The 27,962-nt window shown below is 42.9% G+C and overlaps 2 protein-coding genes across 2 annotated transcripts; both read left to right on the top strand.

Moving 5' to 3' along the window:
* The first annotated feature begins 233 nt into the window (after nt 1–233).
* mettl16 (methyltransferase 16, N6-methyladenosine) lies at nt 234–13,075 on the top strand. The gene is made up of 10 exons (XM_049725485.1): nt 234–391; nt 638–775; nt 4,034–4,221; nt 4,410–4,550; nt 4,974–5,089; nt 5,257–5,399; nt 6,979–7,048; nt 8,430–8,519; nt 11,739–11,912; nt 12,307–13,075. The coding sequence occupies exons 2-10, from the start codon at nt 648–650 to the stop codon at nt 12,874–12,876; spliced, it is 1,620 nt and encodes a 539-aa protein (XP_049581442.1). The 5' UTR covers nt 234–391; nt 638–647; the 3' UTR covers nt 12,877–13,075.
* Nucleotides 13,076–14,265: 1,190 nt separating this feature from the next.
* mnta (MAX network transcriptional repressor a) lies at nt 14,266–27,128 on the top strand. Its single transcript, XM_049725478.2, has 6 exons — nt 14,266–15,040; nt 17,322–17,931; nt 18,604–18,645; nt 18,771–18,882; nt 24,231–24,423; nt 24,936–27,128. The coding sequence occupies exons 1-6, from the start codon at nt 14,968–14,970 to the stop codon at nt 25,577–25,579; spliced, it is 1,674 nt and encodes a 557-aa protein (XP_049581435.1). The 5' UTR covers nt 14,266–14,967; the 3' UTR covers nt 25,580–27,128.
* The last annotated feature ends 834 nt before the right edge of the window (nt 27,129–27,962 follow it).

Here is a 27,962-nt window from a genome sequence, read left to right as displayed (position 1 = left end):
AATGTGTGTTTTCTTGGATATGCTTTCATTTCACAAGTTGGTTCTCAAAATACGTCATTACTTGGTGAAGGAAAGAGTTGCATATTTGACGTGTAAAATTGCCAACACAAAGAACAATAAATAAAACGCTAACTACATGGTACCCTATTACAGCTTCGACAATGAACGCAAAATTAGAGAATTAGAAAGTAAAATAAAACAATACAATATTAGATACGTTGCAGCGGTTCTGATGCTTTTTTGTTTACAATCGTCATAGAATCTTCGGCGGCGCACATGAATGACGTCACACAAACAGGAAGCGCGCGAGTACAGTTGGGAAACGTGTGGACGACACGAGCCTCACAGAGTAAGGCAACTTGGCGTTGGTCTATAAGGACTAATTATAAAGGTATGTTGACAATAGATTTCACTTATGGTTGTACGTACGTTTTTCATATAGTCATGTTTAGTTCATGGTTCCTGACGCGCTAAACTTTCTCATATAGATATAGTGTTCGTATTCATTTATTTAATTAATGTATTAAACACAAAAAATGATTACACAAGCTGACTCTAAAAAAATAAGCAGCGTTGTTGGACGAAACCAGCCTTATCTTCGTTTTTTCCCCCCCTTTGTATATGACTCCTATCACAGGCCTGTTGTCATGTCTCTGAACAAGTCCATGCATCCCCGAAACCGCTACAAAGACAAACCACCGGACTTTGCCTATCTGGCTTCTAAGTACCCAGAATTCCAAGAACATGTGCACACCAACCTGAGTGGACGAGCCATGTAAGTATTACATATTGTGTGTCAATTCAATGAGACAGAGGCTATTAACAAAGTATAGCAAATACTGACAGTCATACCAGAGCATAATTTCACCAATCGGAATAAATCTGTTCAAGGGTGAGATGATTTGCTAAAAATGTGTTTACCCTCTACAAAACGGGACTGGGAAATTTGGGAATTTGTCACCAGCTAACCACCAGTGAAAGGATTGTGTGTTATTTAAGTGGATTGTGTGTGTGTGTGTGTGTGTGTGTGTGTGTGTGTGTGTGTGTGTGTGTGTGTGTGTGTGTGTGTGTGTGTGTGTGTGTGTGTGTGTGTGAGAGAGATTCAAATGAAGGGTGGGGTTCTAAATAGTTAAACGGCGAGTCGTGAAATGAGCGTTATCATGGAATGGGACCAATTATTTTCTTGGGGAAGATAAGACACCTGCCATTTTTGGATGAACTGTGCAGCATGCTGATAGCAGGTGAGGGGGGAGTCTGAACAGAGTAATGGGTTTGATTCTTTTTGCTCCATGTTCAAAATTGCATGTGGCTGAGAGTAAGGAGGTTTAAGTCTTCTCTGTTTATTGGGGTGGTAGCACATTTGAACAGAATGTATAGATGAGTATTAAAAATTAGCAGTCTTGATGAAATTGAACATTTAAAGTGGTTTTTTTTTTTCATGGGCAGGAAGATGATTAATTTTTTTGCATGAATTTGCATGCTCATAATGTTGGGCGATTTGAAATTCAAACAGAATCTCAGGATAAATATACTTCTTCTGATGTTGTCGCAAAGATAATAAATGCTCAGACTGCTGTCATGTCCAGTGCCAGCAAATGAATGGATTAGCTCTGCCCGACTGTTTTGCTTTTTCAATTTTTTGTTTTTGATTTTTTTTGTTTGGGCGGCCAGCCTCCAGTTGGATGAGAGTGTCTCTGGAGGGATCTGAAATTGGCTGTGCACCGATCTAAGCTGATGGATCTTAAGAGGTGCTGCAAAAATTGGAGTAACCCCTCAAAGATAGGTGTGCCAAGCTTGTGGCCATTAAATCTGAAGTTATTCCATTTTGGAATGAGGCTGCATCATAAGAGGTGGAACAAGTGAAATGCTGTGTATACTTTCAAATTATTTTCCAAACACCTTATATTTTTGGACGTGCATGAGAGCAATCATGTCAGTTTGAATGTATTCATTATTTATTTGCACCACGAGTGCCCGTGTCTGTGTGCATCAAAAATATACTGTCAGCAAACCGCTTTACCATAAAGGTCAAGGAGTTCACTATCTAGATTAAGCTGTATGACAACAAATTCTTTTCAGCAACAAACCACCTCAATACAACTTTGCAGTGCTATTTGTCCCATGTCGTTTGCCATCCACTGCAACGAACACTACTCACGTAAGCACGCTGCCGTAAGCCTACGTGGCTCAATAGGCGTAAAGCGCGGGCACGCTCACGCTCTGTCTGGCATCGGCCATTGCTCCAACGTGGCCGGGTTTGCGTGCACTCCCATCATCTGTTCAGTAGACGGGGTTGCCATGGAGACATGCCGTTTGCAGCATTGCTCATCATCTTTTGTAGCATGCACACACACACACACAATGTATACCTCAGGGCTAAAAATAGAGGTCTGGCCTGAGCAGTTCTGCTCTCTGAGTATTGATCTTTTTCTAATGATGCCTCTGAGGTAGAAGGGAAGATGGAAGAACATCAGAGAGAGAGCGAATACTGCAACTGCTTCCTTTCTTTCCTCTATTCAAAAATCGGACATTGTTTCAAATTAAAAGGACCGAAAAAAATTATTGGATTTTTATTCGCTTAATGATCTGGTCCGTAACATGGTGGGAAATGGGCAAAAATGTTTTGAAAGCATTCAGAGAACATTCACTGGTGACAAGCTGAAATTGTAAGGATTTTGACAATTTTGGACAATTTTAAATTAAAAAAAAGGTATCCAGACTATTCTCAAAAATCAATGAATTTAATAATTATTTAGTTGTTAATTAATTGTTGCACTTTTATTATTATATGTTGTGACATAATCACCAACACTTTATTTCTTTCATTCACTATTTCAGGTGCAATTTTATTTTTTTATGATTGAGGGACAAACAATAACAGTGCTTCATGACATTATTATTGTGCTCTGATATCTTCGGCATTTCAGCTTGACATCAGCATATTTTTTTACATTAAAGTCCAATTCCTTAGTTGGCTTTTTATTGTTTGGGTGTGTTGTAGTCCCCTGAATGAGCCAGGTGTTGACCTGGGCCATTAAGCCTGCATGTTCATTATGTGCAAGTTTCCTGGAAAGAATAACGCTAGTTTCCACAGGTAAATTACCTCTCATTTATATCTGTCTCGCACCTCATTTATCCGATGTATAAATGGTACACATTTGTGCCTTAACAGGTGTTCACAATTGTGAATTGATTTTTTTTTTATTGCGTTTCAATGAGCATCAATTTTCACTATTCAAGGGCTAAAGGAAAATCGCGGCCCCCTCTGTCATTTAAGTTGCCCGTCCCTGATGTACTGTAGGTGGGATTTGCATCTCTTTCACCAGCCTTTCTTTTCTTTCCCCTTGTAATCCATGGACAAGCCTGTGTTGAGCTGCTTGCGTGCCAGATGCTGTCAGCTCTGGGATGTGTCTAATTACATCTGCCAATCTGCAAAAAAAAAAAAACAATCGGAAAAGCTTTAATTACGTGCATAACGCCCACTCACGCTGTCTGCTGCAGCCGCGTCTTCTCATATGACAGCTGTAGCGGTTCAACGTGCAGCCATGAGCATTTGGGGGCCCAGACAATAAAAAGTGTGAAGTTTTAATTGTGTGGAAAATTTGAATTTCATTGTCTTTAACTGTGGATTGCAAATTAATGAGCTACTCATCTGTGGTGTGTGGTGGTAGGTGGCTGGGCTGCATGGGGTTGCAGGGTTAATTAGGTGCTGCAACAGAGCTGACACAAAGGAATCAGCAAACCTGCGTTATACATATACATGCATTCTTACACACACACACCTTGCCTTAAATGGTTTCTCTAATATGGATCTATTTTTGTAAGCAATGTGACAGAATATCTATATTTTTTAATCTTCACAGTTCTGAGCTTTGGGGGTTTGAATCTCGGCTCCTGCCTTCCTGTGTGCAGACAAATAATTGGAAATTAGTACAATACGCCTCTGTATGAACACCACAAAGGAGCTTTTGATCATGTTATTTCCAAACTCAAAACGTTTGTGTAAACAGTTTTTTTTCTGTGTATTTTTTAGAGTGAATTTCAAGGAGCCAGAGGCCGTGCGAGCCCTGACTTGCACCCTTTTGAAGGAGGACTTTGGTTTGAGCATCGAGATCCCTCTGGAGCGCCTCATACCCACGGTCCCTCTGCGTCTCAACTACATCCACTGGGTGGAGGATCTCGTCGATGGCCAGAAGCAACCACGTAGAGGCATCGACATCGGTAGCGAAACATAATTATCGTCTCAAGCTGAGTCTTGGTCACACTGATTGAATTTGTCAATGGTTTGATTACACACACATATATATATATACTATATATACACACACACACACACACAACCTTTTAAAATGGCAAACTAATATAGTCCAACATTGTAACATTATTTATTTATTTATTTATTTAACAAGGCACTGGCGCATCTTGTATCTACCCGTTGCTGGGAGCCACAATGAACGGCTGGTTCTTCCTTGCAACTGAGGTGGATGATATATGCTTTGACTACGCTACCAGGAACGTGGAGCAGAACCATTTATCCGACCTGGTTAAAGGTAAACGGGCAACAGTCTCACCAATGCTACCTTTTTAATGTGATTGTTTAAAAATGGCTACAGGTGCATTATTGTGCATACATTAATTTTGAAATCCAATCAAGTGATAAACTGTTGGCAACTGAGAGAAACAACAGCAAATTGAAATACAGTATTTATGTTAGTTTAATTATGCTTGCAATCATGGCTTTTATCATGATTTTAAACGATATGGAAATAACGGATTTCTCCATGTGTGTTTATAGGCCAGTTCATGTTATACTCATGTTATACTCTATTTAGTTTGTTGATGCTGTTATTTTTCCCTTCCATCATCAGCCTCAAGAAAGACAACTTGAAAGAGGACATTAGAAATGTCAAATTTCATGTGAGGAAGAAGTTTGTGCTAATACAGCATGCATGTCTTGCTTTTGTTTCCTACAGTGGTCAAGGTTCCACAGAAGACTCTGCTGATGGACGCTCTGAAAGAAGAAACAGAAATTGTGTACGACTTTTGCATGTGTAACCCTCCTTTTTTTGCCAACCAACTTGAAGCCAAGGTGATTCTTTTCTTATTTTCAGATGATTTTTTTAGGCAATTGTTGAACCTTTAGAATCCAAATGTTTGCTAGGTGGGCTGCAGGAAGCAGGATTTGTTTGCACAGATAGTAACAGACATTTAATAGGATTTGATCTTAATCTCTGTCTGTCTTGCTGCTCGCTGCAGGGGGTCAATTCAAGGAACGCGCGGCGGCCTCCTCCCAGCTCAGTGAACACGGGCGGGGTGACAGAAATCATGGCGGAGGGTGGTGAATTGGAGTTTGTTAAGAGGATCATTCATGACAGCTTGCAGCTCAAGAAACGCTTGCGGTGAGTAACAAAGACGACTTCAGTAACACCAAACGTGTCAAAATATGAAGCCAAATTGTTACTGCGAGTAGTCAAAATGTGTGAAGTGGCAGATGGATTCTGACTATGAGAGCTTCTGAGAGGTTGAAATACATCCTGTGAGTGGGGAAGTGGGGCAAATGGGTTGCACAGACATTGATGGAGCTGTCATTTACAGTCACTTTAATGATTCTGGAACACAGTTCCCCCTCACGCTGTATCTGGGCACCCACTGGGAACATCTGTGTTTGGGCGGGCACCACTTTAGCAACCCCTCCCTCTTCGTCGCAGCGCTGTCACCAGGCCAGCAGAGTGAGAGGCTGCTGCAGAGGGGACTATTAAAACAAATTAGACATGCCACACCTGCCTGCTCTTGTCTCACTTTGATGCACGTTTACAGGTGCGGGGGAGCATATGAATGATTTCTTCTTTCCAAGCTTTACCATTCAGGCCAATCCAACCGCAGCCAGCTGTCACTCCCAACCAAAAGGCATGCTGGGACAAAAGAGCCTGCAGGTGTCCATGGCAACACTGCCAGCTTCACCAATTGGTCCTTTGAGACTCACCACCACCCCGCCCTCTTTTCCTCTCTGTCTTTATTATCTTCCCGAGTTAAAGGGCACCCACCCTTTGCTCCTAATAAAACATGTACAAATGCTTTCTTAACAGAAGATAATGATCCGCTCTTATCATGTCGTTGATATGAAGATGGGTCTCTTTTCTGGTGAAAATGTCTGCAATTGAAAAACAGCATGGACTTTATCAAGATCATTTAGCAGCTGCATACTCAAAAGTGACTGAAAAGCCACATTGGCAGTGTCGTGGTGTTGCTCTCCCTAACACATCTGTCACTATCAGAGCTGTTCAATATTTTATCGCGACATGTCAGAACCAGCCTACTGTTCCAATCAGCTCAGCATCTTCATACTCAAATGGTCTTTATGACCTCCAAATATTTTTCTCTGTAACAGTTGTGGAATTGCACAGAAGACTGTATCATGCAGTCCACCGATAATCTACTGAAATACGCTGAAGAGGAGAGTGCTCCTTTCTTGACCCTGTAACACAATAAGGAATTATAGATTTCAAAATATACTGTTATTTGATATTGCTAGGAAATGTCTTATTTGTTTAAGTCTTACGCAGATAAAAATCTCACCCATTAAAAAACAACAGGTCGCCACGACATGAACAAGTTACAGTAAGTCTCCCATGTTTTGTGACATTGTAACGCTTGTCTATCGTCATATTGAACATTGAATTTAAGATAAGATGTGCAACATTAGTGTGGCCTAGCAGGCTGCTTGAGTGTTCACAATCAATTGAGTCATGTGGATAGCGTTGTCATTTAAACTGCCCCCCTAGAAGTCACAAGCCTTTTGATAAATCAGTGTGCTTTTTGTTGCACTTCACAGACCCCACAGATATTGTGAGAGCCTTGTCTGATAGTTGTCGACGCTATACGGGCTGGATTTCTCACGAGTTGTCTCATTTTTGCTGGTTGGGTCTATGCTTCGTAGTCAAGTGCTCAGCAGGTTAATGCGGATGCTTGTTTTGCCAGGTGGTACAGTTGCATGCTGGGAAAGAAATGCAGTTTGACCCCACTGAAGGAGGAGCTGAGAAAGCAAGGGGTGAGTAGCTCGTCAGATGCGACACACTATTTGCAATACATATATAAATCTTACAAAAATCTAATTATTGTGTTTCAAGAAATCAATTAGGTAATCTTGCTCGCTGTGTACAAATGCAGTGAGCTGACAACAATGTTCATAGCTCCTCCCAACTCTTGACATCTGAAGTGTCTTCCGGGGGGAGCCGACACGCAAAGTGGATTCACTGTCTAACATGCCAATCCAAAATTGTCACAAGCGGTCCACAAATGCACCGATTTCCGTTAGCAGTGCATGACTGCCTCCCAAGGCTAAAGAGCCACGAGTGTCGTTAGCTGGAGCTAATAGCCCAGCTCGTGACTCTTGACTGGATCAGGCCTACAGTCCCGTGCCAGTCACTTCTCTCACATGCTTGAAAGAGGAAGACATCCAGTCCTATGGTTTGCTGCACCTGCACCCTCCTGAGGGTTTTGGTTTGCCGCGGCTGCTCATCAGCACAAGTGTAGTTTTGGCAAGTATCCAGAGAGCCGGCAGTTATCCAACTGTAAAAGAGGATATGAGGAAAAAAAATGGCCACAGTTAATAGGCTAGTAGTTTAATCACTCATTATTTCTTTTTGAGTATCAATTTCTGTCGGCATATGTTCACATGGAGACAAAATGAGTTTTTTGTTGTTGTTGCTGTAGTTATTGTGTGTAAGACATGCTTTCATCAAAATATATAATATTCTAGAACTCTTTATACACCCCATGTTGTATCTTGCTGAAATTAGCCTGTTTGATTGGGCAGCCCAATCACATGCAGGGTAGCGGTCCCACGCAGTATACCGCTGAGGCCTCAGTGTTGCAACTAGAACGAGAACAGCTTCCTCTTTTGGACAAGAGCCCATAGTGCGGAAAACAGTGTGTTTGATATTTTTGTGCATATGCAACTGTATGTACATTTTCCACGATATGTCCCCTCTAAGATAGCTCTAGTTTACCACTCCAAATCGTGCCACACCGACTGCAACTGAATTGTATCACTTGGTCAAAATGCCCGAAGGAGTTCTCTTCGTGTGCTTTGCACAAGCCTTTTCAAAGGCACTTTGTGTTCCTTCGTCAAATGACACCTTCACACTTCTCTTTTCACACCTATAATTAAGAGGTGCAGCACTCAGTGACCGCTCAACAAACTCGGTCCACGATTCACCAAGCAAACTGTTCTTCTGTGACTCCTGGCCTATAGGGTGGTCAAAATTGTGGACAATAAAAACATCTATCCATCCATTTGCCTTTTGGATAGAAGGCATGTACACCGGTCACAAAAAATAGTTGAATTAAGTTTTCTAAGAAATATAATCCAAAGCCAGCGTGACTGTGTTGACTGCTTTGATTTTCATTTTTTTTCTTCTTTCTTCCAGGTACCCAAAGTGACTCACACAGAGTTCTGCCAGGGGCGAACTATGCGATGGGCGCTGGCCTGGAGCTTCTATGATGACGTCATTGTTCCGGTAAGTCTTTGCAGTCCTCGGGTGGGCCACTAATGCTCCGGCTTGTATCCCTACGCCTGCTGGTTGGCGTTTCCAACACCCAAAATCCATCCACTCAATAATGCACCTTCTCGGTCCTGCCCCCCCTTAACTGCATCTTTCATTCTTCCATCACATGCTTTATGTGGTTTTAGTTTAGCAGTAGCCTGGCAACAGTTGCCAGGGCAAGAAATGTGCACGCTCACTGGCTTTTGTCTTGTGCGGACAGTGAAAGCGTTGGAGAAAACACAACAATAAATGGTATCAGTCAACAGGAATGATGTCCATGTTGACATACTAGAAAGAAACAACTGGGCACGGCTCAATGGATGCATGAGCTGTGTGTTGTCGGACTAGACTATGTTGTTCTTTCCAGTATAAAATCAGTTAAGCAGAATGATTGCCCTACATTTCTAGCCTGTTACGCTCCTCCGCCTCCTCTTGCTTTCACACACACATGGACAGTATTTTGTTTGGACAGAGGTTTCTGCATGCACAGAAATCCATGCATGGTTGGCTCATTCTGCCCAGATGCATGTCTTCCTATGGATGTCAGCCATGAGGCAGGCTCATTAATATTACATGTGCTCTTAAACATATGCGGCACGCATGCAACTGTGACCTACTTAACCCTTTTACTACCTGTTCAATTCAACTCTTAATTACTATGCTGCATTAGCTGTATACATTTTAGCCATTAAACAACTAGATAAACAGCTACTCGATTGGAAAAAGCACTGAAATACTTTGATAAGGATTTTACATTTAACCAGCTCAGTGGCCTAGTAGTAGAGTGTCCGCCCTGAGACTGGAAGGTTGTGGGTTCAAACCCCGGCCGGGTCATACCAAAGACTATAAAAATGGGACCCATTGCCTCCCTGCTTGGCACTCAGCATTAAGGGTTGGAATTGGGGGGTTAGATCACCAAATGATTCCCGAGCGCGGCACCGCTGCTGCTCACTGCTCCCCTCTCCCCCAGGGGATGGATCAAAATCACATGGGGATGGGTTAAATGCAGAGGACAAATTTCACCACACCCAGATGTGTGTGTGACGATGATCATTGGGACTTTACATTTTCCCCTGTGCTGAGAAATTATGAAATGCTAACATGCTAATCGTTTTTATGCTAACACATTGCACACTTGAAACTTCCAAACTTCTACAATCATTTAAAAATCGGAAAACTGGTGGAGCTTTATTGAATTAAAGTGTTTCAAATTTGTTAAACAATAAAAATGGCAACGATGGAGGTAATTGACTGGTTCTCTTCAAGCGGAGACGGCGCTACGCAGGGGCTATAGCCCCGTCAGAAATCTGTGTAGCCCCAGTTTAGCCCCTCCAGCGTTTTAGTTGATATTCTTGAAAATATATTGAGAAATTATTTTTCCAGTCCGCCTCTATAATGGTCAACCGCCCCCTCCTCCCCTTTTAGCTCTTAGAGAGAAATAATCGATGGATTTGTGCAGATATCTTAATCGGTGTGGGGAAAAAGGAAGTGTGAAATATCTCCTATATTTGAAAGTAGAATATTGTGGAATAAACACAATTGAAATGGACAACGTGACAACTGCACATTCTGACAGATTAGACTTTTTTTCTGGGTCTCGAGGGACAGTTGCTGCTAAACACTTGGCAAGGAGGTTTGACCTCAGTGGGTTGCTTGTTTTGTGTTTGTGCCTACAGGTAGGTGTGTATCTGTTTGTCTAAATGTGAAATAGTCACGATAGTCAATTCCGTAGGTTTTGTAGGAAAAGAGCAACAAACCTGGTTGTATTATAAACAGATTTGTAAGAAAAAAGGCTTTGCATGACCGGTTTAATTTTGCTGCATAATGACTTGGGTAACTTGCTTACATGTCTGCGTGTGGTGGGGTGAAAAGAATATTAAGTGGAAAGAAGCAGTACAGATAGATAAGAGAAAGTCCATTATGAAGCCCATAATTAAACACAAGAATATCTCGTAATTATGTCTTTGGGGAACATCAATTACTTAAAACCAAGAGAAAATTATATTTAATGGCACTCTCCTAGCCAAATACAGGAGCAAGGACAATGTGCTAGCCCTTCACCCCCACTGGCTGTACCATTAGGAAAAACCTGCAGATTACATTTGATACAAATGATGTCCTTGATTGAGACGGTCAAGTCTTTAACTGACAATGTATTTTATTTTGGCTGGCAGCAGTGTGGTATTCCGCTGCATCAGACATCCCTCTAATTCGTCTGTCTGTAAATGGCGCTTCTCTCTCTGAGCACAACTAGCTACATATTTCATGGACATGACGTATTTGCACCTCCATGCAAAGACCTCAAACCTTGAGGTGAGCAAACTTGACTCAAAACAGCAGCAGCCTGTGAAGGTCACAGCCCACTCCTTCCCTGCTGCTGTTTGTAGGTCAGTCGGCCATGCTGTCTGCTCTGTCAATGCAGACCTTCGCCTCCTCCTGCACCCTCCGCCAGCCTGCAGAGCCCCCATGAGTGACACTGAGCACGCAGTTGCTAGCATGTGGCTGTGCAGGGAAGCGTTGCAACTTGACTCGTGTTGTCCCGAGATACGGTTGGCTAATAACCTCTAGCGCCATTACAGTTTGACTCTGGAGGGCAATAGAAAGAAGCAAGGGGCAGTATTACAAGGCACTGCAGGTCCAGTGGAGAGCATGTGCTTGGAGCTCCCTCTTGTGTCCGTTGTGTAATAAAGTTAAAAAGTCCCAATGATCATCGTCACACACACATCTGGGTGTGGTGAAATTTGTCCTCTGCATTTAACCCATCCCCATGTGGTTTTGATCCATCCCCTGGGGGAGAGGGGAGCAGTGAGCAGCAGTGGTGCCGCGCTCGGGAATCATTTGGTGATCTAACCCCCCAATTCCAACCCTTAATGCTGAGTGCCAAGCAGGGAGGCAATGGGTCCCATTTTTATAGTCTTTGGTATGACCCGGCCGGGGTTTGAACCCACAACCTTCCAGTCTCAGGGCGGACACTCTACTACTAGGCCACTGAGCTGGTAATATCAACTGCAGACAGGCTAACATTGCATTCATTATACTGACATCATTAATGGTCCGTATGTCACATGTATATTTAACATTTAGAGCAAAGGAAACAAAGCACACATGTGGCATTAGTAGCATTTCCGTGAGATCATCAATAAAATCATGACTCCGCTTCTCTCTGTCATATTCTCTCCCCGCCTGCGTCAGTCACCCCCCAGTAAGAAGCGTAAATTGGACAGAGCACGCAAGCCTCTTTCCTTCACACTTCCCCATGTGGCTGTGAAGGAGCTCCAGGCTAAGGCCCGTGCTCTGGGCTGTACTAGCCGCCATCCGCTGAAAGCCATCACAACTCTTGTGGAGAAGACGCTCACGGACCTGCGGGTGAGTCATTATTTGTGTGTATTGCTCTCTGTAGATTAATTTTATTAAACCTCCTGTGTTGTTGGAGCCATCAGTAATGGTTGTCGTTCAATCGTGCTTTTTTGCATGATCAAATTACACCTTAAAACCATTTTAGAGCAATGTAATGTATGAAAACTATGATCCAATAAGTGAACAAATGTTTGGCATAGCATTCTGTCCAATTCATCCAAGGTAGAGAAATGTAATATTATGACGGTGATAAATGTTTAAGCCTTGGGAGAGGGTTGTACATTTTTGGCTTTACCCATTTATGACCATCTCCAGCCATTCTCGGTAGAAATGTTCAACTTGCATTCCTTCCAGAAATAGATCATTAATTGCATTAAAAGTCTATTGTTACCTTTGCTTGCAGGTGCTGCACAAGCATGTTCCGTGTAGGGAGCACGAGCAGAGCCTCCTCCTGACCGCCATGGAAAACACTTGGCTCCACGGGCGACAGAAGCGACGCGAACAAATGCGCCAGCTGCGGGAGCTGCCGAGAGCAGATCACAACACTGCCGCCACCACGATGCCGTCCCTCACCCAAGACACCCAGGTGGATGCCGCTCAGAAGTCAGACGACCTGGAGGTGACTGCAGAGTTGCCCTCCGTTGAAGGCAGGAAGGTTACGGATATTGCCGATGAAGTGGATCAGAAACTCCCGGAACAGGTTGCAGATGTGGAAACGAAGCCTGGGTGCGACCCCGCGGGCACCTGTGGCCAGAAGGACGCCAGCGACGCTACAAGCGAGATGTCCTCAAAACAGCCAGCGAGCCCACTCTCAGTGGAACGCTTCTTGTTTAAATGCCTGCTGAATGTCCTGCACGAAGAGAGTGATGCAGTGATTGAGATGCACTGGGTGGAAGGTCAGAATAAAGATCTGATGAACCAGCTGTGCACTTTCCTGAGGAACACTCTTTTAAAAGCTGTTTCTAAATCCTGAACAGAAATCGATACAATGTGCATGTAGAGATGCTTTTGACATGTTAAAACAATTCTAACCCTAACTTGATTGTTAATACCAATCAATATTCATCGTGATTTAAATTTTACTTGTCAGTTTACCTTGTTAGGTCATCGATTCAGTGTATATTTTACTTCATTGCCCAACATTGGGAATAAATGTAACTTTATAAAATGTTTGCTGCTTTGTGATGCTTATTCGGATTTACACAGGAATTACTTTCCACTTGATTTAGGTTTTCTTCTGATTTGTTTCATCAAACGTGATTACACGGCTAAGTGCTAGGCCAAAAGTGAATTTGCTGTGGCAATCTGTGGTTTATGTTGAACATTGCCAATCATTTTTCAGGAAATGTATTCCTGTCATGTAAGTCTACAATTGCGGCTAGCACATCTTCACAGTGCTGAGGTTGAGAGTTTGAACTTGACTCTGGTCTTGTGTTCATGTTTGCATGTTTTGCTCTCTGTGATTATGTGGGTCTTCTCTAGATTACTTACACATTTCAAAAACAGCCTAGCCCAACAAGCACTATAGAAAATAGATATGTATTTTCCTGATATTTTATGCCAAATATTTGCTGGTAATGACTGTAGTTTGATCAGAACTCTTTCTTGAAAATTCTCATAATAATTTTGAAGAAATTTACATTTGCCCAAATTACATCATGCTAATGATTTCTAATATACATATACGTATATATATCTATATATATATATATATATATAGATATAGATATAGATATATAGAGATATAAATATAGATATATAGGAAGCACACATATCACACCGCATCACTTTATTTGAATGAATCTCCTCCATTGTTTACATTTTCCAATATCTGAAAACGGTACAAGAAAATCTGAGTCACATCACTGGTGAGCTATTTTTAAAAACTGTCATCGAGCGTGGTCCTTGGGGGGTATCTGGTATATCCGGTGCATAAGTAGATTGGATTGCTAGCTGATGTAAAGTGAACCTGAACTTTATGTACTGAAAAATAGTTCTACAGCTGCAGTATCTCATCCATCCTCAAGAGGGAGCATGTTTCCCAATGTTCCATAACTTTTCCCCTTTTCTTTGCATCCTGTAACTGGCGCCAAATTATAAAATATTTCGGCCATCTGTAAGCATTTTCCAATATTTCCCCATGAAAGTAAAGTCATGTAAACGGGGCCATACGTTTTAAATTCCCACTGGCTTCTGCGTTCAGGTTTCGAGTTACTATTTTTCTTTGGAAACGAGGAATGGACTAAATGCGGTGTGTTTTTTTTCCTTCACCGAATGCGTCATCCAAACATCACACAAGAAAACATTCTGACGCTATCGAACCATCTAAAGCACCGATTACGTCACCACAGTCACATGAACACCATCAAGCGTTACGCAAGTATCCCGGAGTGTGACACGCTTTTGACAACTTTTTGACGGCATAGTCGCTATTATTTGCCAAAGGAGGTGGAATTCTAACAATAACGTTTGCAAAATAGTCGCTACAAAGCCTTTCACGTAAACAGCTTTATCGAGCACGTGGTAAAACTCCTGTTTGCATGTCGCTCCTTAGTACATGTCATATTTGTGCGAACATAAACTTTTCCTTTCTCGAATAGTTGCGTTAAGTTCTAGAAGCAATGCTTATTGCCTTTATTTGGGATGCTTTGTAGAGAACTTTTCTTTGAATGTAGTGAAAGACTCGATTTTTGGTGACATTTGTCCTCATATTCATATTTGTGGACGATTTCCATCGTCATCGATCCCGTCCAATGAGCCACATTCCGTGTTTTTGACGGATCCCCGTGGCATTGGTGTGTGTGGGCGGTTACTCGGCTCTGCGTGATTCACAAACCTTATTTGTTCCTACTACTTTGAGCGCCATCTTGTTCGGAACTTCTACCCACTAGTTTGCACTCAAGGGGGTGTCCGGTTACCCCGCTCCTGCCCTCCTTAGCGCGGGGATATCGCTCTTGCTCTCATTTGCTTTTATCCCGCAACAGGCTTTTCTTGCGTTCGCTTACATCGCCCCCTCTGCTTTTTTGTTTGGTTTTGGACTGAGAATCTTTCCAAGCGGACAGAAATGAGCATCGAAACGCTTTTGGAAGCCGCCAAGTATTTGGAATTGCAAGCCCAACAACAACAGAGAGCACGTGGTAAGATGTTGTCTTTTTACTTTCGTTTATTTTTCAGTTTGGTGTTTAACTTCACCCACCACGTAATCGTCATCTTAAAGTTTAACAATTCTCTTTCTTTGTAACCGCCGCTGATGCGTGAATGCCTAATAACATTAGAGTGCACGTTTGTTATTGTTTTTTTTTTTTCTTTCATGAACCCGTAGTATAATTGAGTAATTGTGTGTATGTGGACGTGTTGGGTTTTTCTGATTTCACCATCGAGGTGATCGTGAGAATGGGCGGTGTCACGACGTCGCGCGGCTCACATGACGTTTTCCTGTCAGTTTCCCGCACAGTGATAGTTACTTTGTCTTCCGTCTCTCGCAGTGTGGACGCGAGCTTTTAAACCAGCCTGCGCGCCACAGGCTGCAGCATTGGCTTGTTTGTGTTTAGGGAAAATAAAAATAGTCTCCCGAGAGCGGGCTGTCTGGCGATGACGTGTATAATCCAGACACGCCCATTTCACCACGTGCACGCCGGGCAACCCCTCTCGAAGATTGTTTATGGCAAGAAGATGAGTCACTACAGCACAAAGACGCGATGCCTAAGCAGAGAAACCGCCACATGCATAGCGAGTAGAGATTTTCAGCTTTTATACAGAAGTAAATAACTTATATTTTTTATTTGTGAAAATAATACTTTATTGTATTGTGATGATCCACGAAGAAGCTTCCTTTGTTTTGTTGCATGTTTATCACTTTCACCCATTTTTTTACCTTTATTGGGTAAAGGTACATATTATACATTGGTTAAAATTCTCCACACTCCACTTTACAAAAATATACCAACATTATACTATTTAATTCGAAACTCATAACAAAAGCTCGGGACTCAAGAAAATTGGAGCGCAAACCAAATTTTTTGTTTAATAATTTATAAAAATCAAGTCGATAAAATTAAAAATCCACCCACTCGTGTTGCTTGATAGTATAGTATAGTACAGATAGATTTGTGTAAAAATATGGAATTTACCATACTGTGACATAGATCTAAGCTCAACAGCAGCGTTGTTAAAAATATTTTTTATGTATCTGTTTTAACCAGACACCAGTGCTATATATGTTTATTCTTTTTGTGACATTTTAACGCTGTCAGAGGAGATGGACAGATTAATTAGATTTATGATGGACGGCCCTAAAATCTGAAACAAATAAACTTGACATTGTAGTTTGGCGGTGTGCTGCGAGATTTGTCTGATGTAAAATATTTCCACGTCAAATCTGAGTTGTTGCTTGTTGGAGATGTTTACTGCATTGGAGTGAGCTTTCGACTTCATCCACGTGGCTCCACCTACACATTGCTCAATTTGGTTGGATGTCTTGCTCCTCCTCATCCTGCTGTTGCTGCTGTGCAGCAAGCAGGTCATTGCATGTAGGCAACTAGGCCAGTTTTGCTACGTGCTGGAGTTATGTAATAGTCCATGTTTAAGAAGGCCTTCATATGATTTCACTTTTAGCTTGTAGAAACATCTGCCATAAGACTTTCTACTGCACAGCACTCTATGTTGTACGTCATAGTTCACCATTAGAAAGTGCATTTTTTACTCTCACTGCAGTGATTTTTAGCTTCAACCAGATGTAAAAATGCTACTGAATGTAGCGGTCTTAATGTGACTTTTAGTCATCGCGTTCCTTGAATGACATCACAGCTGCCATAGCGACAAGACAGACCTTTTCATTAAGATCCATACGTCACGGAGGAATTGCTTAGGATTGGATAGGATTGCATTTAATATTCAAACTTTGAATGCAGAAACACTGCATAAGCTTCTTTGCCACACGTGTTTGTTTGTTTGCGTGTGTGCACGCGTGTTCTGCTTATGGTGGCCTCAAAACACCTTACACAACGGCTCAATGGAGCATGGTGGTGACTGGCCATCAATTCATTCATCTGCTTTTTAATTTCTATCATTATTATTCACGTGAGTTTAACACTAAGTCACCTGCACCTCATTTTCACTTAAGTGCTTTGCTGTGTCAAAATAAGGCGATTACAGCTCATGTTAATGTGTGGGCCTGGTGGGTAGTAATTGTGTGTGAGTCAGTATATAGAGTCAGTGCCCTGTGATTGAACATTTTCCAATGTGTATGGAAGTCTTGCCGAAAGTCAGCTGGGCTGGACTCCGGCCTGCGACCCTCATGAGGACTAACAGTACATTCTATGCAGACTATCTTAGTTAATGGCTTGTTGGCACACTTTTTTAAGGTGTTAAATCAAATGTCGTGACATATATATAACGGGAAGTGTTTGTTATCCACAGAGGATGAACTGAAAGAGAAGCTGCGTCTGGATCTGCTGACAGAGCAAAGACTGACCGATGTCAACAAGTACAACTGCCGAGGCCACATCAACAATGTTTTTAAAGCGGACGAGCTTATTACTGAGCGCCCCCCGGCCTCCATACCGCCCTCCCTGCCTCCCCCCTCCATGTCCATCGCAGTCATCCCCATTCCGGTGGTCAAACCCGACCCGGCAGCCTCGCCTTCTCTCCCTGTGGCCTTGCTCTCCCATCCTGCTGCTCCCCCTCTAGCCTCCCCCAAAAGGGAGCCTCCTTCTCCTCAAGAACAAGGTGTCGTAGCTCCACCGCGTTCTCCCCAGCCAAAACTGGATGACCAGAACCACAAACTGCCCTCCCAGAACCATCAACATCACCCAACGCAGCTCCTTGCTCAAGCCAACAGCGCTAACACGCAGCAGCAGACGGCGCACCAAAAGCTCCAACGCTATCCAGGTTCCATCGTCTCGCCCCCCCATCAGCCTGCAATGCTCCCCCAGTCCCTCCAGCCAGCACCCTTGGTGAACGGCCTTGGCAGTCGGGCCAGTCCTCCTGATGACGGACGCCTACTCGACCAAAAGAAACGACCTGGGGGGTAAGACCATCAAATATCTACAAAATGACATTTAACTTGGTGGTGGCGATTATGCTTCAGTGTTATTAAACTTACCTTTCAGATTGACCACAACCTCTTCCGGGTCGCTGGTCAATGGCCAGTTTTATTTTTGGGAAGTGTTTAATTTATTGTAATGCATGCAGCAGAGCGCTGTCAGGCTGAGACTGAGCTGAATTGTCACTTCTCAACATTCTTGTCACACAGGCATGAAAAGAATTTACTTATTGTAAAACAGAACCAATCTTACAAAAAATGAAGTGATGACACGTAAGGTGACGACGATTTCTTATGGATTTAAATGCAATTTTGATTACTTGGGGAAACTGTTTCTCGTAACACACTTGAAGAGGTTGCTGCTCCTTTTGGAATATGTGTCACAAAGACAAAAAAAGCTAAACACACACTCAGAGTTAATCCTTTTAGTGTGATGAGCTTTGGTCTCACGAGTTGTGTTTATATAATGCGCAATGACTGGACAACCAATGAAGGTTTTAGACTTTTGCTCTCAGTGTCATTTGATTTTGGAGGTATCATTTTATTTCCCACTGGACGACATTACATTATCACAAATACATTCTGACATACGGTTCTCAAATCACTCTTGTCATGTATGAATCTGAAAATCTGAACGTGTTGTGATCTGTTCTCCAGGGCGGGTACAAGAGAAGTGCATAACAAGCTCGAGAAACACAGGTAAGTTTAAGTGCCTCCTCAAAAATGATCCTTTTATTTATTAGTAATCATTGCAGAATGTAAACAGTCCAAAGAAGTCCACTGGCGGCGTGGATTCAAGTGTGCGTGTGTCATGTGTCCATCAGACGAGCCCACTTGAAGGAGTGCTTTGAGACCCTGAAGAAGAACATCCCCAACATTGATGAAAAGAAGACCTCCAATCTAAGTGTGCTGAGAAGTGCTCTGAGATACATCCAGGTAGGAAACAGACTGACACTTGATTCCGATTCTGTTGCTGTCAATTGCATCACAAATCAGTTTAGGCTCAGAATTACACAGTGACAAAACTGGTCAACTAGTGTCCTTTTTTTGAATAGCTATTTCAAGTACCTACAACTGCACATATTTGAAATGAAACCTAAATCAAATAACCTCTTTCAGTACTGCATTAAAATGTGACTAACATGATTGCATGAACAAAATGGGATTTAATCAGCCATTTACATTTTTTTTTGCTGGCTACTGTTATATTGGTGCTCATTTATAAAATAAAACAAGCAAAAAAAGCAGCTGGAAAGGTCTACGGTACACACAAATGATTTGAAAAACAGCATGTCATGTGTTGGCTCTACAGTCCACCGCTGAAAGGTTTAGCACCTTGTTTACTGTACATGACGGCCACATGATACACACCCCAACCCTGCAGTATTTTCACCAGTGTCACTTTTCTTTGCAGAACACAGAATCTCTAAAAGCAGGTGGGTGTTAGAGTTGTGCTGTAAACCCTAACAGTGGGAGACCAAGACAAAGACAGATTGTGAATCCTCAAATGATCCAAAATTACTGGAAATTGCTCTTAGAGAGGGGAAATGTTGGCCAATGCTTGTCACATGCACTATAATGCGCCACACACAATTCGTTCCAAGGAACTGCTTCAAAGTTGGCATCTGACTTCAACTTTAAAAGGCCCCAAAATCTCACTTTGTTCATGACCACAAGTGGTAATAGATCACTTGGAACAATATTTAGAACAGGGTCTACATACTTTGCCGTTAGCCTAAAAACTGTACCATGTGTGCACAGCATTCTTCAAATGATTGTGATACAGCATTCTCAGAATGTCTGAATGTGAACAACATTTTCAAAAAGCCTTTTTTTTTTTTCTTCATGTCGGTGCTCATAATTACTACAAAGACATCACAACTTTGTTACTGTCTCTGAGTTGACTGTCCTGGCGGCGTTATTAGAACAAGAATGCATATAATCAAATATCTTATATCGAATCAGGTGTTTTCCAACTTTGCAAAAAATAGTCTAAATATTTCAAATTAGAGTTGTGTTGCTCATAAATGCGGCCGAAGACTCAGCCCAGGCCCACTAGATGTTATACAACGTTTCATTTCATTGAAATTGGGCACTTAGACTTGTGAATCCAGCCTTATGAGTATGGTGCAATGTGCGAGCAATATGCGCCATGTTTATGGCTTATTATGTAATGGCCGGGCAAGTTACAAAGTCCACGCTTGGCCTGGTTTTAACACTTTCAGACTGTAACATTACATGGATCTTTTTTTTTTTTTAACCCCCTCCTCTTCCTATGTTTAGCTTATGCAGAACTCAGCTTCAACCTGAGACGTATATGTTCGTCTGTTTCTCGCACATTTTGTCACAATAACAACACAATTCGGCTTCAGACGGTCAAAATGTTTCACAACCAAGCTGTTCCCGTAGAATAGAATAATGTCCTTCCTGAGGGCTTCTGGAAAGTATTCGTCTTTCCCTTTTTGATGCTGAAGAGACCGGTACGCTCGATGCCGAGTAGCTGCAGTCTGACTGTCAATAATAAAGAGGGAAAGTAGGGCACGGTGGGTGCAGAGTGTTTTACTCATTACTCCTCCCACTAGTGGAGAGTGGAGAATGACCCACCTTCTCTGATCAACAAGTGAGCAACACACATTCAAAACCAAATAGTGAGGGGGACCAGAAATTTGACAGATTCTTGTCAAAATAAGTGTCTGTGGGCACACTCTTACAACCATTAACCAAACTTATGTAGTGTAAATGTACACTGACTGCCCAAGCATTGACTTACTCTGTGGTCATGTCCCAAAAGGGAGCTCAGGTGAGGTTCCAGTAAGAGGCTTAAAGTTGAGCATATGTGCTGTTGCCTGTTTACTGGTGTGCGTGTGTTTTAAGATCTACATGGCAAATCAATCATGTATTTGACATGCATTTTTTTATAGTCAATTGCTGCTTCATGTCATTTCTAGTTTGTAGTTGCCCTCCAAGTCAATAACAAGTGTGAACGGTTCACTTCATTCTGCCAGTGAGTCATCTCTTATGTGAGGAAACAATTTTCAGACCAAGGTGTTAACATTTTTGGCAAAGATTTGGTTTTGTTCAATGCTGTCGTTGTGAGTCATTTGGCAGCTCTGACCTACATCCTTAACTTTGCCTCTTTGACATACAACAATGGCTTTCCATGTAACAAGAAAACTGTAAAGGCGCGCCCGTAGAGGCTGAAAACTAATCTCCAATGCAGTCCTCCCTCATGCTCCGCCCCTCCCTTACGGGCCTCTCTGAGCTTTTAAGGCCACATGAGCAGCGAGCACATGGCTAGCTGGAGCCGCGTGACGTCATCTGCCTGTGCTGCTCCTCCACCCAGTGCTGCAGCAGTTAGGCAGGCAGGAATCAGGAGCACTCGCAGTTGGAGCTGCCAGCTGTGGGCAGGGATTGCATAGCAGTAAACACGGGGGCTCGCGTTCCCCTCCTCCATGACCACTCGACGTCTTTCTGCTTGCTTTGTTCCCAAAAGCCACAAGGAGCTGGAGTATGTTTCGTGAATGTGCACTTCATATTCAGTTGGAGGCCCCTGACAGTATCTGATTTTGCTGGTTTGATCTTTATGCTAATATCTCATAGCAATCCATTTTTAATGTTGCTTGTCCTCATTAGGGCTCCCATTGCGAGTGTGGTGGGGGTCCACTCTGGACTGTTTTGAGTTTGGTTTTAAGTTACATAAACCTGGCATTTGAACAGGGGTGTGTAGACGTTTTCTCTGCACTGTAGAGTAAGAACAAGAAAGTAATTTTCCACACACAAAGCTTTTCCTGTGAGCTGCCACGCACCACGTGAAGTTGCAGCTGGAAGGCATGGCCAGATGAGGCTTTACGCTCAGCACACAGTCACAAGACGTCAAGCCGGGGCGGAGATATCCGGCTTTAGCAACGTGTTTGCAACGTGGCCTCGCACGCCGCTGGCCCTTTAAGACGGCGCCCTATACGCAGTACAGCTTCTCCTCCTCAACTGCTGCAAGTGAGTCAGGGAGTAGACTGCCCGCCCCTCCCCCCTCATTGAGGCCATGTGCGCTGCACTACCCCACACCCCACTGGTTGCTTGTGACAGCCAGCTCGACCAGTGTTTACCTTACACACACCCTCACACTCAATGCGGCCGATTCCTTGCTGATCTAGATTACCGCGCAAATAAGGTTGAGGGTGGGCCTTATCGCTCAGGAATTGTGTGTGTGTGTGTGTGTGTGTGTAGTGTGTGTGTGTGTGTGTGTGTGTGTGTGTGTGTGTGTGTAAGGGCAGGAGCGTTGGTGTCAATCATGTGGAAGGAAACAAAAGGTGCTTGGAACCCGATGTCCTAGCAACACGGCGATACGATTAGCAGGACGCCATGTGGGAGCCATCTGCCTCCAAGCGGCTTCTCCGGTTGCGTGCGTTTCTACGGGGACGGCCGCATTTGTTGTTGTCTCTGCCACGTGCGTGCACACATAGACGCACAGCAGTTAAGTGGGTCTCTGTGTTTGTGGAGCACCTCGCCCGTTCCCTCCTTGACTCATCGTTTGTTTGAGGCGAGGCAAGGAGGTGGGTTCTCGTGTCAATCCAAACGAAGTATTTTTGTCCTTCTATATTGTGAGGGACTTAGTGTCAGTCCAGTAACACTTTGCGTCTTGTTCAACGTTGTGAATGGGTTGTCATGGAAACCTTTGTGTTTCCTTGACAACCAGTGATGATGAGGGATGCGTCAAATCGTGTCCTCATGTGAGTGAGTGCACTTGTCCTCACTCGTCAATAATGTCGTGAGGATGAGTTGGAGCCGCTGACTTTCGTCCAGAGGCGAGTGCACCCTGGATTGGGAGCCATTCAGTCACAGATTGAGTCAAGCACTCATCCCCATTGACATTGACACGTATGGACAAATGTGGGAAGAAGGTGCAATACCAGAAGAAAACTTTCACAACTGTGTCCAGAGCATTTAAATGTGACGCAGAAGGAACGGCGCTGGAATTCAAACTGTCGCCACTTTAAAGCTTGCTATTAGCTTTGTAGGCATTTTGAAAGTAATTTTATTCGCTGTAAGAACTCATAATAAAATTCAACTTCACGCATAATTTATTGAGTTGATGTTGTCGATTAGATGTGCAAACTAAGACATTACAGCAAACACAAACTTGTTCACACCATCATTACTAATTCAGTGCTACTCAGCATATACAGATTTTTTTCATTTGCTCCATGCTTCACTTAAGTTGTGCACATTGTCACCCACTTTCATGCAGTCTAGTTGAATTCTTAAGATTTGATGTTGCTTGTGCAACTGCACAACTGCATTGTGTCTGCCACGGAGCGGCAGGCGCCACTAATGTTGGATGAAGATAAGGGGGACAGGTGCCCACCTTTTTCCAAAGAACTCATGTGTTGTACGTACGTGCGCCGCTTGACTAAACGTGCCCTTTAAACACACAAACACGCGGTGACTAGCCCATACACTGAACACAAGCAGGAAGTCCACCCGATCAGGAAATGCTTTTATGACCCTGACTCAGTTCATCGGCAATCGACTTCACGCCGTGTATTCCCATTGAATCATGTGCCAAATCATGGATGTAGATTTGCGTAAACAAGTCAACAACTTACATGCTCTTATTTTGTGCTCACACAGCTACTTCTCATTTGTTAGTAGGTTTTGATTTTAGGGAATGTGTTGCGTGTCAGCTGACCTGCAGCTCAAGGGGAAACTGGGTCACAGAGTCATTGGCTGGAAGCACCGCCCACTTTCCATCCCCTTCCACGCCTCGTCTTGCCTGTGTGCTTTTGCTCCATAACCAAAACGGCTTCATAACAATGACTTGCATTTGCAATTTTCCCCAATACGTTATTAGATCATTATTGTTTAAAGGAATTAATTCACTCGTAAATAGTACACGTTGTTGGCAGGAGTCCACACCCGCAATTACAATAGAATCAGGAAGTTGCTTATTAGCAAACACATAGCAACATGCCACCTATATTATTTCACTCAACAGTTCAAGATTAGTGCTGGTCTGCAGTGTGCCAAGTCACATTCTTGTGAGAAGAAGCTTTTATCAGTCCCACAACTGAAATTATATTTTTGTAGGAGCAACAGTTGCACACAAGTATAAGAGTATTAAAGAATAAAAAATCCAAAGAATCAATACAGTAGATGTAAAAAGTCTACACACCCCTGCTCAGTACCAAGTTTCTGTTATATATTAAAAAAAAATACACTATTAATGTGTCTTTTTTAATACAGTCGTGTATTGTTCTACGGGCACTCATGACTTTGTGCGCCGGCAGACGCTGAAGCGCAAAGAGAAGGAGTACGAGCACGAAATGGAGCGTCTGGCCCGTGAGAAGATCGCCACGCAGCAGCACTTGGAGGATCTGAAGAATGAGCTGAGCCAGTGGATGGACGTGGTGGAGATCGAGCGCGTGCTGCGACAGACGGCGCAGCCCGAAGAGGACCAGGCCTCTACTTCCACAGCCTCAGGTGGGCAAAAAAAAAAAAACAGTTGACAGCAATGATGGACACAGGACAGATAAATATTGATAGTCCTGTAAATGGAGCCACTGCCGTTTTAAAGTCTTAATGGGCCTCCTGTGATCCTCAAAGACGGCGTTAAAACAACAGAATCAGTAGTACATTATCGGATATTTTTAGAATTGATTCTTCTTCTGACAATTAAATTCTATTTTGTGCAATCATCTTTTTTCCCTCCTATTGTTTATTTTCAATTGTTCATTGAGTAAATGACAAACAAAAATTAAGCAATGTGACACTACAGCGATCAATGCTCATTGTTTTCCAAAGTAAAAGCAATTGTTTGCAAATGTCTCAATTTAATTAAACACAAAAGATGATTAGTCCGCTTTCATGGACGACAGAAATCAAAGAAACTTGTTTAGTATCATTTTGGGAAGTGTCACAGTGAATGCTTAAAAACTGAAAGGCACACTGTTATTTAATAAGTTGGGTCAAGTGACGTTTGTGTGTGCTTGCAGAAGGCGAAGAGGTGATGGACGAGGACGACGAAGATGAGGAAGTGACAGCGCGACCTCCGAGCGAGCCACCTGCCATCCCTCAGGCCCACAAAACCGAAAGTCTCCACCAGACGCCTCCCGTCCGCTCTTTGACTTTGACAGCCCCCACCCCTTCCTTCATCGCCCATCACGTGTCGGCGCTGCATCCGCCGCCCAAACCCCCCGCCCCCTGTGCAGCCCCCTCCACTGGCCAGCCCACTTTACACCCCACCGTCATCGCCCACGCGTCCGCCTCGCACCCGTCCGTCATCCAAGCGGTCAACCATGTCATCCAGGCTGGGGGACCGAAACATATCGCGCAACTCGCGCCGGGGCAGCCGTCTATTGGCCACATCACTGTGCACCCGGTGGCCCACCTGAGCTCCCACCTCCCAACCCTGTACCCCCAACCGGTGGCCGTCACGCAGCCCGCCTTGATAAGCCACATTGCGCACACTCTGGGCCACGTCAACGGCGCCGTCAGCCAGCCTCCTACCGGCACCGCCATCGTAGGCAAACAGACTGTGGTGGCCCACCACCCGCAGCTGGTGGGCCAAACTGTCCTCAACCCTGTCACCATGGTAACCATGCCATCTTTTCCCATCAGCACTCTGAAGCTCGCCTGAAGCTGCTCAGCAACACCCCTCCGTACGAGACCGCCGCGCCGACAGCCAAGGAGGGCTCAGTGGATCAACACCCTCACTCGTCATGTCTACTGCTTCAGTCAGGGACAGGAAGGACCTGCTGGGGCGGACCAATAGCAGGGCTCGACGTGACTCATCCCGCCATAAGCAGCAGGTTGAGAATGGGAGTCAACAGAAGCCCCGCCCCTCTGCCAGCACACTCGTGCTTATCTGCCGCATTCAAATTGTGGACTGGATCCACTCTGGTGGTGTGGAGCTGCAGTCCTCAGGTTCATGCGTGTGGCAATACCGCCCCCCGCTGTCCACTAAGGTTCTGTATCTTAGCATACGCACTCACTGCTCTACAGCTTTTGTGTTGGCTCGTTGAGTCATGTGTTTACACTAAACCGTTGTTCCATTGTTTCCCAGCCTTGATTGAGCCAAATCATCTGACTTGATGTTTTCACATTTTAGAAACAAATCTCATGGCACACCACCAAACATGAATGCCACCAAAACTAAATATAAAAGGTAATTATGTACCTTCTCTCATCCAGTGGAATAACATTTAAAGCAGTGGTTCTTAACCTTTTTGGGGGGCAATGACATACCAGCTCTGCCGAACCCCTGAAGTCGACTCACCGAACCCCTAGGGTTCGATCGAACCCAGGTTAAGAACCACTGATTTAAAGGTATTATTTGTCGTCAAATAATTTTAGAAAAAATTATGTGAAATTGGACAATTTGTAGCAGAATACCTGTTGAGCTTTTGGCACACTGGTTGGGAATCAATGCTCTAAATAATAAATGGATGCAGAAACCGGTTCAACTTCCCAACTCTTGTATGGGATTATTAAAATTGCAGTCAACTACGGAAGTGACACATTTGGACTGTAAATACTAGATCGTTTGACGTTACTAGCACTGTGAAACTCAAGAATCCAAGCTGTTTAACATGGCATGAACCACGTACAACATGCCAGGCTCTCTGTTGTGATTTGAGATACAAATGAACCCACCCCCCCCACACCTTTTTTTTAATTAATGAAAAATATGTACATTGTGTTAACTATCATCTGTATGTAAACTTTTTGTTACTTGTAATTCTCAAGTTCTGTCTACGTTTTTTTTTTTTTTTTTGGGACCATGTACTTACCTTTACGAAGGTTACAAAACATGACATTTGGCCATTGTGCAAAGTATTCTGTGTACTTAACGAAATTTGTCTGGTTTGTTCACATTCCAAGTGATTGGAATTGCAAAGATAAAGCTTTAGTTGTTGCTCTTCAGACTGTGCTAATAAGCCTGGAGCAAATAGGTTTGAAATCATGATGGAGCCCAACACAAAATGTCTAAAAGTGGTCAGTGGTGATGACACTGGAAGACATAAACAATATTACACGTGTGTTTTCCCTATGGCGAAAGTTGTATTTGTAAATAGCCTGTAAAAGCTGGGCTGAATTAGATTTCACTATTCTGAAAGACGCTGGGAAAATTATATGGAATAAGAACTATATAAAACATGACTTAATAAAAGGTTTTTGTTTGAAAATGTCTGGAGCTTTATCTTGTTTAATTTGGTAAAAATTACACTTTCCTCACCTGTTTTGCCACAGGTCACAGTTTTGGAATAATTGGATATTCTCATTAGAATGCATTACTTCTCATTAATACATTGTTCTATACTAAAACTAAAAGTATCCGCACAGAAGGACATCGGAAATATTAAAGAATTGTTCATGTATAGTAAGTCTTTTTTTTTTAAAATTCAAATAATGACCTTTATATTTTTTTGTGAAAAAATACATAATGTAAGGCCTTTTTTTAGTTAAAAAAAAAAAGATCATGTATACTATACATGATGTCGAACCTCGGGGGCCACGTTCCAATATGTTTTCCAAGTTACCCTCGTTATACACACCTGAGTGAAAAGATCAGTTAATTTTTACGTCCTGCAGGAGCCTAACTTTTGACACAGGTGTACTTAACGAGGGAATCTTGGAAAACATGTTGGAATGCGGCCCCGAGGACCGGAGTTTGACACCTGTTACCTTTGACCATGATATTTCCCTAATTTATATAATTGCTATATTATATAAAGGCTTTTTTTTAGTAAAAAAAAAAAAAAGACCATGTACACTAAAGCTTTTTTTTCTAATTAAAATAATGACCTTTTATTTTTTGTGAAATTTCTTTTTACAATGTATATAAGCTTTTTCTTAATTGAAATGACCATGTAAATAAAGGGCTTTATTGTTTAAAAAGAAGTGCCTTTTAGTAAAAAGAAATTATAGCAAGACTTTTTTTTTATTTAAAAAATGACCATGTAGAGTAAGACCTTTTTTTAATTTAAAAAAGATGATCATGTATTGTAAGGCTATTTTAA

Source organism: Syngnathus scovelli, chromosome 7 (genome assembly GCF_024217435.2).
Source record: "Syngnathus scovelli strain Florida chromosome 7, RoL_Ssco_1.2, whole genome shotgun sequence".
Classification (NCBI taxonomy): domain Eukaryota; kingdom Metazoa; phylum Chordata; class Actinopteri; order Syngnathiformes; family Syngnathidae; genus Syngnathus; species Syngnathus scovelli.
Note: the sequence above shows the minus strand (reverse complement) of the source record. Positions and strands in the feature narration are given on the sequence as shown.